The sequence below is a fragment of the Palaemon carinicauda genome, chromosome 18 (assembly GCF_036898095.1).
Source record: "Palaemon carinicauda isolate YSFRI2023 chromosome 18, ASM3689809v2, whole genome shotgun sequence".
NCBI lineage: Eukaryota > Metazoa > Arthropoda > Malacostraca > Decapoda > Palaemonidae > Palaemon > Palaemon carinicauda.
In genome coordinates, this window is record NC_090742.1 from 15015824 (window position 1) to 15028323 (window position 12500).

General features: G+C 35.2%; 1 protein-coding gene across 2 annotated transcripts in view; it reads right to left on the bottom strand.

The window, feature by feature from the left end:
- The window catches only part of ssp6 (short spindle 6), a 363586-nt gene that overhangs the window by 8820 nt on the left and 342266 nt on the right, over positions 1 to 12500 (bottom strand). For both annotated transcript variants that reach the window (XM_068392001.1, XM_068392003.1), the window contains exon 4: positions 11817 to 11944. In XM_068392001.1, the coding sequence (XP_068248102.1) occupies positions 11817 to 11944 (128 nt within the window). The remainder of the gene's footprint in view (positions 1 to 11816; positions 11945 to 12500) is intronic.

Here is a 12500-nt window from a genome sequence, read left to right on the forward strand (position 1 = left end):
AGTATTTTGCATATGTGGCATCACTGGAGTATTTTGCATATCACGTAGTATAAGTATTCTCCAAATTATGTGGTATGGGTATTTTGCATATCATGTAGTATGAGTACTTTGCATATTACATGGCATCACCTGAGTATTTTGCATATTACATGGTATCACCTGAGTATTTTGCATATCACGTATGTGTATTTTGCATAAGACGTGGTATCTGAGTATTTTGCATATCACGTAGTATAAGAATTTTGCATATTACATGGTATCATCCGAGTATTTTGCATATCATGTAGTAGAGAATTTTGCATATCACATGGTATCATCTGAGCATGTTGCATATCACGTAGTATCATCTGAGTATTTTGCATATCACGTAGTAAAGAATTTTGCAAATTACGTGGTATCATCTGAATATTTTGCATATCACGCAGTATGAGTATTTTGCAGATGACGTGGTATAATCTGAGTATATTGCATATCACGTAGTATGAGAATTTTGCATATTACATGGTATCATCTGAGTATTTTGCATATCATGTAGTGAGAATTTTGAATATTACATGGTATTATCTGTGTATGTTGCATATCAAGTAGTATCATCCGAGTATTTTGCATATCACATAGTAGAGAATTTTGCATATTACGTGGTATCATCTGAGTATTTTGCATATCACGCAGTATGAGTATTTTTCATATGACGTGGTATAATCTGAGTATGTTGCATATCAAGTAGTATCATCTGAGTATTTTGCATATCACGTAGTTTGATTATTTGCATATCATGTAGTATGAGTACATTGTATATCACGCAGTATGAGTATTTTGCATATGACGTGGTATCATCTGAGTATGTTGCATATCACGTAGTATCATCTGAGTATTTTGCATATCACGTAGTGTGATTATTTGCATATCATGTAGTATGAGTACATTGTATATCACGCAGTATGAGTATTTTGCATATGACGTGGTATCATCTGAGTATGTTGCACATCACGTAGTATCATCTGAATATTTTGCATATCATATAGTATGAGTATTTTGCATATTACGTGGTATCATCTGATTATGTTGCATATCACGTAGTTTCATCTGAATATTTCGCATACCATATAGTATGAGTATTTTGCATATCACGTAGCATCATCTGAAAATTTTGCATATCATGTAGTATAAGTATTTTGCTTATTACGTGGTATCATCTGAGTATTTTGCATATCACGTAGTGTGATTATTTGTATATCATGTAATATGAGTAATATGCATATCACACAGTATGCGTATTTTGCATATGACGTGGTATCATCTGATTATGTTGCATATCACGTAGTATCATCTGAATATTTTGCATATCATATAGTATGAGTATTTTCCATATTACGAGGTATCATCTGAGTATGTTGCAAATCACGTAGTATCATCTGAATATTTTACATATCATATAGTATGAGTATTTTGCATATTACGTGGTATCACTGAGTATTTTGCATATCACGTAATATGATTATTTGCATATCACGTAATATGATTATTTGCATATCACGTAGAATGAGTAATTTGCATATCACGCAGTATGAGTATTTTGCATATGACGTGCTATCATCTGAGTATGTTGCATATCACGTAGCATCACCTGAAAATTTTGCATATCATGTAGTAGGAGTATTTTGCAAATTACGTGGTATCATCTGAGTATTTTACATATCACGCAGTATGAGTATTTGCATATCATGTAGTATGAGTATTTTGCATATCATGCAGTATGAGTATAAGCATATCATATAGTATGAGTATTTTGCATATTACATGATACATCACCCAATTATCGATTACGCAATATACGATCAAATGGCAAAATACAATCAAATTACAAATTGCGTTTATACCATGAAACTGCAAACCATCACAAAGTAATCTCCCCACCCCTATCTCTCTCTCTCTCTCTCTCTCTCTCTCTCTCTCTCTCTCTCTCTCTCTCTCTCTCTCTCTCTCTCTTTACCACGTGGAAAGCAGCTCTTCCGATCCATCATCTTTAAGAGACATGGCCGATTCGTTTCTACCAGACTGTAATCTCTTTCAACCCCTTCCTCTCGTGTTTGTTGATCCAGAGGCCACGTCCATAATAGGACGAGGTAGATGGGGTTACTCAAATGGCCATTGAGAGATAAGTTGGAGAACTTCTCTATCTCGAAAAGAAGTCTGATTAGAAAATGGTTGTTGGAAACGGGAATGAAGATAGGATCCTTCTTTATTATTATTATTATTATTATTATTATTATTATTATTATTATTATCATTATTATTACTTGCTAAGGTACAACCCTAGTTGGAAAAGCAAGATGCTATAAGCCCATGGGCTCCAATAGAGAAAATAGCCCCAGTGAGGAAAGGAAACAAGAAAACATAGAATATTTCAAGAATAGTAAGATCCAAATAAATATTTCCCATATAAACTATTAAAACTTGAACAAAACACGAGGAAGAAAAATAAGATAGAATATTGTGCCCGAGTGTACCCTCAAGCAAGATATCTCTAACTCAAGACATTGGAAGACCATGGTACAGAGGCTATGCCACTACCCGAGATTAGAGAACTATGGTTTGATTTTGGAGTGTCCTCCTAGAAGAGCTGCTTACCAGAGCTAAAGAGTCTCTTCTACCCTTAAATATGCTACAAAGGATTGATCCCCTTAGAAAGTCTAAAAGAATGGTCACCTCAGAAATTGTCTAAAGCGACGATCCCTTTAGAAATGGTTTAAAATACTGGTTCCCTTAGAAATGGCCTAAATGATTGATCCAATAAGAAATGTTAAGGGATGATCCCCTTAGAAATGGTCTAAGGTGATGAGGAGCCCCTTCTTAGAAATGGTCCAAAGGATTGATCACCTAGTGGTCAAAAGAGATGATCCCCTTAGAAATGGTTTAAAGTGACCGCCCCCCCTAAAAATGGTCAAAAGGATTGATCCCATAAGAAATGTCAAGGGATCATATCTCTTAGCAATGGTCTAAAAGAGATGATCCCCTTAGAAATTGTCTAAAGCGATGATTCCTTTAGAAATGGTGCAAAAGAGATGAACCCTTTAGAAATTGTCTAAAGCGATGATTCCTTTAGAAATGGTGCAAAAGAGATGAACCCTTTAGAAATTGTCTAAAGTGATGATTCCTTTAGAAATGGTGCAAAAGAGATGAACCCTTTAGAAATTGTCTAAAGCGATGATTCCTTTAGAAATGGTGCAAAAGAGATGAACCCTTTAGAAATTGTCTAAAGCGATGATTCCTTTCGAAATGGTGCAAAAGAGATGAACCCTTTAGAAATTGTCTAAAGCGATGATTCCTTTCAAAATGGTGCAAAAGAGATGAACCCTTTAGAAATTGTCTAAAGCGATGATTCCTTTAGAAATGGTGCAAAAGAGATGAACCCTTTAGAAATTGTCTAAAGCGATGATTCCTTTAGAAATGGTGCAAAAGAGATGAACCCTTTAGAAATTGTCTAAAGCGATGATTCCTTTCGAAATGGTGCAAAAGAGATGAACCCTTTAGAAATTGTCTAAAGCGATGATTCCTTTCGAAATGGTGCAAAAGAGATGAACCCTTTAGAAATTGTCTAAAGCGATGATTCCTTTAGAAATGGTGCAAAAGAGATGAACCCTTTAGAAATTGTCTAAAGTGATGATTCCTTTAGAAATGGTGCAAAAGAAATGAACCCTTTAGAAATTGTCTAAAGCGATATCTCCTTAGAAATGATGCAAAAGAGATGAACCCTTTAGAAATTGTCTAAAGCAATGATCCCCTTTTAGAAATTGGATAAAGTGATGATCTCCCTTATAAATGGCCTAAGGAATGATCCCTTAAAAATTGTATAAAGGAATAATCTCCCTTAGATATTGTCCAAAGGATTGATCCCCTTAGAAAAAGTCCTTCCTGTAGCAGAAGCTTTTTAATTTTACCTGCATACTTTTCTCTACAGGTGAAAAAAAAACCTTAATTACAAATGCTATGTATAATCAACTCTATTTTTTCTTTAACTTTAACTGTAGCTTTCTTTTATCTTTAACTTTAACTATAATGCCCTGTATAATTAACTGTATCTTATTTTTAACTTTAACTGTGCCTCTTTCTTTTATCTTTAACTTTAACGTTAATGCCCTGTATAATCAACTCTATTTCTTTAACTTTAAATGTATCTCTTCCTTATATCTTCTTTAACTATAATGCTCTGTATAATTAACTCTATTTCTTCTTTAAATTTAATTGTATTTTTCTTTTATCTTTAACTTTAACTATAATGCTCTGTATAATCAACTCTATTTTTTCTTTAACTTTAACTGTATCTTTTTCTTTTACCTTTTAACTTTAATTATCATGCTCTATATAATTAACTCTATTTTTCCTTTAACTGTATTTTTCTCTTGTCTTTAACTTTAACTATAATGCTCTGGATAATTAACTCTATTTTTTTTAACTTTAACTGTACCTCTTTCTTTTATCTTCAACTTCAACTACATTGCTCTGTATAATTAACTATTTTTTTCTTTAACTTTAACTGTACCTCTTTCTTTGATCTTTAACTTTAACTATAATGCTTTGTATAATTGTATAATTAACTGTATCTTTTCTTTAACATTAACTGTATCTTTTCTATAACATTAACTGTATCTTTCTTTTTATCTTTAACTTTAAACTATTTTTTTCTTTAACTTTAACTATCTTTCTTTTATCTTTAAGTCTAAACTATTTTTTCTTTAACTTTAACTGTATCTCTTTCTTTTATCTTTAATTTTAACGATATTGTTAAGTTCGTTATTATTCTAGTCCAAGCACAAAGTTCTCGGGGACATTAGACTATGAAAATACGAAACTAAAATTCTACAATGATGGAAAATGGAAGAAAATAAAAACCTATTGCTGGTGTTTCCATTTTTTTGTTTATCAAATCATTATTATCATTATTATTATTATTATTATTATTATTATTATTATTATTATTATTATTGTTGTTGTTGTTGTTGTTCTTGTTATTATTATATTTAATTATTATTATAATTATTGGTATTATTATTATTATTATTTTACATACCCTGAATTGTAAAAACTCCAACGATTTTCATAATTCAAATCAAGAGCTGAAATACTAAGTGACATTGACTCCACTTTCATGGTAACCAAGATACCATCTTCAATTCTCAAGAACTACAATTGCTCGAAGATTGTTACCACGTGTGAACCTGATGGGTCGTATTGGAAAATGACCCTTACGCGCAAGGATAGAAAGTCGAGAATGAAAGATATGCACAACCAGACATTGGGGAAAAAGGTGAAAATAGAACAAAAAATATATAAAATGTGGGGAGATAGTGAGAGATAGTGAGTAGCAAACAGGTGTTCGGATATTGGCTTGGGAAGGTGGCATTTGAAGCCAGTTCACAAAAAAAAAAAAAAAAAAAAAAAAAAAAAAAAAATAGTCTCTGATTCTTTGTTTTCGTTTTCATGTGGATACATATTTTATTACATATGAATATGGATTTATGAATTTGGGCTAAATAGCTTTACGTTGGGGCTTGTGAGGCCATTCAGCAGCCTTGTGCATCTATGGAGGGAAGGACACACACACACACACACACACATATATATATATATATATATATATATATATATATATATATATATATATATATATATATATATATATATATATATGTGTGTGTGTGTATATATACATACATATATATATATATATATATATATATATATATATATATATATATATATATATATATTTATATATATAAAATCACGAGTGATAGTGATATAAATTCATCATAAAACAACCACGTGTTGCAAACTCACAATTCAGCTATCATGGTGGAGATGGGTTTATTTCAAGTCTATGACCAGATTCCTGAATTCGACAGGAATATGTACGGGGACTTGTCATAAACACATATCTCTCTTGATGGCTCAGTTGGTAGAGTCCTCGCAAGCATGGTTTCCGGCCGAATAGGTAGGGGGGTTCGAATCTCTACCCGGCCAGAAGCTGCTACTAAAAAATGAATTCCAAGGGGATATATATTCCCAAGATAGAATTCGGTATTAAATGTCATTCGTGGGTGATATTTACACACACAAACACACACACACACACACACACACACACACACACACACACACACACATATATATATATATATATATATATATATATATATATATATATATATATATATATATATATATATATATATATATATATGTATATATACCGTTATAGGAAACCAATAAGTGATATAAAAGAGCGATCTGTCGTTTCGAAAAGAAACCTACACTCTTGGGGGTTAAGAGCCCGATTATTTTTCGCAATTAGGCTTTTAAGATCGGTTCCTTGCCACTTTCAGAAGTTCGATTGAACTCCCGAAAAGTTAGCCGAGTTGGCCCGACTTTCCACGAGCGTTTTTTTCCACTGGAAACCGTTACTGCTAGAGTAATTACCGCCTCTCTCTCTCTCTCTCTCTCTCTCTCTCTCTCTCTCTCTCTCAAGATATCTGCAAATCAGCGTATATGACCCGTTAAAATGATGGCTAATATTTAGATAGATATGCACACACACGTATCCCCAACTTGTAAGGGTATGACTGCTTCCTCTCCCCCACCATACCCGAGAGATAGGGAGAGCTGAGCGTGACAGAAAAGATATATATATATATATATATATATATATATATATATATATATATATATATATATATATATGTGTGTATATATATAACATATATATATATATATATATATATATATATATATATATATATATATATATATATATAGGCAGACATTTGCTCTTTACTATAGCATCCTGCTTTTCCAACTAGGGTTGTAGCTTAGCAAGTAATAATAATAATAATAATAATAATAATAATAATAATAATAATAATAATAATAATGATAATAATAATAATAATAATAATAATAATAATAACATAGATACAGGAGAGATGCGCTTCATAGTTCTCACACGTAAATATCACAGCATGGTTAAATCTTCGCACAGCTAATACTAAACTTTAGTATTTATGTCAAGACATTTTCAATTTAAATGACTTCAATTACTCCTCCTTTTTTGCTTCCAAATCTATTGAATACCAATAATTTCTGTTTCTTTTCTTACTTTAAATATGTATGTATCATCTCCCTTTTATGCATTATCCTTTACGTATTTCATATCATTTCTTGCAATATTATTCTCATGACTCTTTTTACCATCATTCATTATTTTTACGCCATAATACCAACTGCTTTAACCAATTCAAATCTTTCACTAACTCATCACATTCCTCATTTACATTTACATCCTTAGTTGTGCTTGCATTTATTTCAACTATCTCTGTTTTCAAACAACTTAAGCTTTTTTCTGAGTCTCTGCAATCTCTCTTCTCTATCAGCCAATTACATTGTATTATTATTTGGGATTGCAAGTGATGTATGTGGCAAGAAGGTTGTTGGAGGCAGCATGAGGAAGGGCAGTGAATGGTGGAATGGGGGAGTGAAGGTGAGAGTGGAAGAGAAAAAGAGGGCTTTTGAAGAATGGCTGCAGAGTAATAGTATAGAGAAGTATGAAAAATATAGAGAGCAAAAGGTGGAAGTAAAGCGCAAGGTACGTGAGGCAAAGAGGGCAGCTGACCTGAGGTGGGGTCAGGGACTGGGTCAGTCATATGAAGAGAATAAGAAGAAGTTTTGGAAAGAAGTGAAGAGAGTAAGGAAGGCCGGCGCAAGAATTGAAGAGACAGTGAAAGATGGAAATGGAAGGTTGTTAAAAGGAGAGGAGGCAAGGAAAAGGTGGGCGGAATATTTTGAAAGTTTGCTGAATGTTGAGGATGATAGGGAGGCAGATATAATTGCGGTTCCAGGTGTTGAGGTGCCAGTGATGGGAGATGAGAATGAGAGAGAGATTACAATAGAGGAAGTGAGGAGAGCACTAGATGAAACGAGAGTAGGAAAAGCATCGGGTATGGATGGTGTGAAAGCTGAGATGTTGAAGGAAGGGGGTGTGACTGTACTTGAATGGTTGGTGAGATTGTTTGATGTGTGTTTTGTGTTGTCAATGGTACCAGTAGATTGGGTCTGTGCATGTATTGTACCACTATATAAGGGTAAGGGAGATGTGCATGAGTGTTGTAATTCAAGAGGTATTAGTTTGTTGAGTGTAGTTGGAAAAGTGTATGGTAGAATACTGATTAATAGGATTAAGGATAAAACAGAGAATGCAATCTTGGAAGTACAGGGTGGTTTTAGAAGAGGTAGGGGTTGTATGAATCAGATTTTTACAGTTAGGCAGATATGCGAGAAATATTTAGCAAAAGGTAAGGAGGTGTATGTTGCGTTTATGGATCTGGAGAAAGCATATGATAGAGTTGATAGGGAAGCAATGTGGAATGTGATGAGGTTATATGGAGTTGGTGGAAGGTTGTTGCAAGCAGTGAAAAGTTTCTATACAGGTAGTAAAGCATGTGTTAGAATAGGAAAGGAGGTGAGCGATTGGTTTCCGGTGAGAGTGGGGCTGAGACAGGGATGTGTGATGTCGCCCTGGTTGTTTAACTTGTATGTTGATGGAGTGGTGAGAGAGGTGAATGCTAGAGTGCTTGGACGAGGATTAAAACTGTTAGGCGAGAATGATCATGAATGGGAGGTAAATCAGTTGTTGTTTGCGGATGATACTGTACTGGTAGCAGACACAGAAGAGAAGCTTGACCGACTAGTGACAGAATTTGGAAGGGTGTGTGAGAGAAGGAAGTTGAGAGTTAATGTGGGTAAGAGTAAGGTTATGAGATGTACGAGAAGGGAAGGTGGTGCAAGGTTGAATGTCATGTTGAATGGAGAGTTACTTGAGGAGGTGGATCAGTTTAAGTACTTGGGGTCTGTTGTTGCAGCAAATGGTGGAGTGGAAGCAGATGTACGTCAGAGAGTGAATGAAGGTTGCAAAGTGTTGGGGGCAGTTAAGGGAGTAGTAAAAAATAGAGGATTGTGCATGAATGTAAAGAGAGTTCTGTATGAGAAAGTGATTGTACCAACTGTGATGTATGGATCGGAGTTGTGGGGAATGAAAGTGATGGAGAGACAGAAATTGAATGTGTTTGAGATGAAGTGTCTGAGGAGTATGGCTGGTGTATCTCGAGTAGATAGGGTTAGGAACGAAGTGGTGAGGGTGAGAACGGGTGTAAGAAATGAGTTAGCGGCTAGAGTGGATATGAATGTGTTGAGGTGGTTTGGCCATGTTGAGAGAATGGAAAATGGCTGTCTGCTAAAGAAGGTGATGAATGCAAGAGTTGATGGGAGAAGTACAAGAGGAAGGCCAAGGTTTGGGTGGATGGATGGTGTGAAGAAAGCTCTGGGTGGTAGGAGGATAGATGTGAGAGAGGCAAGAGAGCGTGCTAGAAATAGGAATGAATGGCGAGCGATTGTGACGCAGTTCCGGTAGGCCCTGCTGCTTCCTCCGGTGCCTTAGATAACCGCGGAGGTAGCAGCAGTAGGGGACTCAGCAGTATGAAGCTTCATCTGTGGTGGAAATGTGGGAGGTTGGGCTGTGGCACCTTAGCAGTACCAGCTGAACTCGGCTGAGTCCCTGGTTAGGCTGGAGGAACGTAGAGAGTAGAGGTCCCCTTTTTGTTTTGTTTCTTGTTGTTGTCGGCTACCCCCCAAAATTGGGGGAAGTGCCTTTGGTATATGTATGATGTATTATTATTAAATGCTAAGCTACAACTCTAGTTAGATAAGCAAGATACTAAAAGCCCAAGGGCTCCAACAGGGAAAATAGCCCAGCGAGGAAAGGAAACAAGGAAAAATAAAATATTTTAAGAACGGTAACATTGAAATAATTATCTCCTATACAAACTATAAAAACTTGAACAAAACAAGAGGAGGAGAAATAAGATAGAATAGTGTCCGAGTGTACCCTCAAGGAAGAGAACTCTACTCCAAGACAGTGGAAGACCATGATTCAGAGGCTATGGCACTATCCAAGATTAAAGAACAATGGTTTGATTTTTGGAGTGTCCTTCTCCTAGAAGAACTGCTTACCATAGCTAAAGAGTCCCTTCTAGCCTTATATGTAAACAACATGCTCCTTCCTAACCCTAGAACTTCCATCAACACCACATCATTTCCTTGTCTACTCTCATCACTTTCCATTAATACTCTTAGCTATGATAAAAAGCTCTTCTAGAAAAACACTCCAAAATCACACCATTACTCTCTAGTCTTGGGTAGTACCATAGCCTCTGTACCATGGTCTTCCACTCTCTTGGATTAGAGATCTCTTGCTTGAGGGTACACTGGGGCAAACTGTTCTATCTTATTTCTCTTCCTGTTGTTTTTATGAAGTTTTTATAGTATATATGTGAAAGATCTAATTTAATGTTGTTACTGTTCCTAAAATATTTTATTTTGATTTTTTATTACTTCTCAGTTTGTTTATTTCCTTATTTCATTTCCTAAACTTTGCTATTTTTCTTTATTGGAGCCCTTGGGCTTATAGCATCTTGCTTTTCAAAATAGAGCTGTAACTTAGCTTGTAAAAATAATAATATACAAACAGTCACTGAGAAATACGTAACACACTTTGAGACAGAGTCCTGTCTACAAGAAACTCTTCATCTCCCGTCCAAATCCTCCTACGGCAAACTTCACTCTCATAGCTGAAAGTTCACATCACTCTCAACTAACTACCTTAAACATCATACCTCAATATCATTGGCAGTTTACTTTTATCTTTTCTTTTCTAAGCTGTTTTTGTGACCCTGTACTGCACATAGAGCTCTTCGGAAATATCACATACCTAATTTCAAGATATTTACCTCCGCCAACGAAGTTGGAAACAGGTTATGTTTTACCCCCTGTTTGTGTGTGTTTGTATGTGAACAGCTTCCTGGCCACAATTTTAATCGTAGAGTAATGAAACTTGCACGGATTAACTGTTATGTAAAAATATGGAAATTATTATATTTTGGAAGGTCAAGGTCAAAAGTCAAGGTCATGGTCAAGCAAAATGTCCAATTTACGTAATCAGCAATAAGTTTGGACATCGTAGTCACAGAGACTTCAAACTTAGTTCATATTTGAGTGTATGAACATCCATGCCAATCAATACATGTTGAGGTCAAAGGTCAAGGTCAAGGTCGAGCAAATGGTCGATAAATAAGCTGCTTTAGCTGAGGTCTGTGCTCTACTGAGGGTCCCTCTGGTTTCCAAAGTATTTTCTTTAATAAAATCCCCCATCTTCATTAATCCTAAGCGTATAGCTTAGGATTAATGAATCAATACTCATTTACAGCATATACTTGCATTCAAATCACCTATCTCTACTACATTCTCCAGTTTTTACCTCAATCATTGGGCTTCCACAAACTGTATTTCTGTTCATTTAGATCTACGACTTATCCCAGCAATCAGCATTTTAATAAACGATTTTTCTCCCCTCAAACATATACCTTAATTTACTAGACGATTACAACTGAATTATTTACTCTAGCTTCTCTCACTTTAGAACAGCTTTTGAAATTACAAAAGGGAGATCTGTCTATAAAATGATACTAGGAACACAAAAATAAGTTTTCTGAACTTATCTTTCACAAAGTATTAACCCTGACTGGCATTAGAGTCATCAAGAAATTGGTCTCAACAAAATTTTGAAATCTGCATAGACACATGTACCAATAAAAAAAAATAACTTTGAAGGACTAACGGATGGCAAACTCCTTCTACAATCCTTCATCTCAATGAAAAAATCCTAACGGAAAAGCGTAAGAATGAAAGGAGTGTTTCCATATCCTTACCTTATGAACGCAGTCTTCGAAGAGTACGACCATTCTCATCCTATCGCCGCATCCTTGGATGAAGTTGACCAGCGCCTTGTGATCCGCCTTTTCCATGTCATGGCCGTTGATGGAGAGTATGACGTCACCTGGGCCATAATTGTTGCCATTAATCACTTTACTCAATTTTTTTTTTAATTAGGCACATTTGCACTGACTTGCAGCAATGCAATTTTAGCTCGGAAGAGTTTCCTACTAGCTGACTGTTTAGAATTATCTTGTTCAACCAACCAGCTAGCAGGAAACTTTTCCGAGCTAAAAGGGCACCCCTGCGATTTGCACTGAAGAAAAGTTTCCTACTAGCTGACTGGTTAGAATTATCTTGTTCAATCAACCAGCTAGCAGGAAACTTTTCCGAGCTAAAAGGGCACCCCTGCGATTTGCACTGACTCCCAGCGGTGCCCTTTTAGCTCGCAAAAGTTTCCTACAAGCTGACTGGTTAGAATTATCTTGTTCAACCAATCAGCTAGCAGAAAAATTTTCCGAGCTAAAAGGGCACTCCTGCGAGTCAGTGCAAATGCGTCTCATTAAAAAAAATTAAGTATAGATCAATAATTCGCACCTCACACGGCTTTGATTCAAAATCTAATCGCCTTTTCATATAATCTGATTAATTTGATAATATTAATGTTCTGATTTGATTTA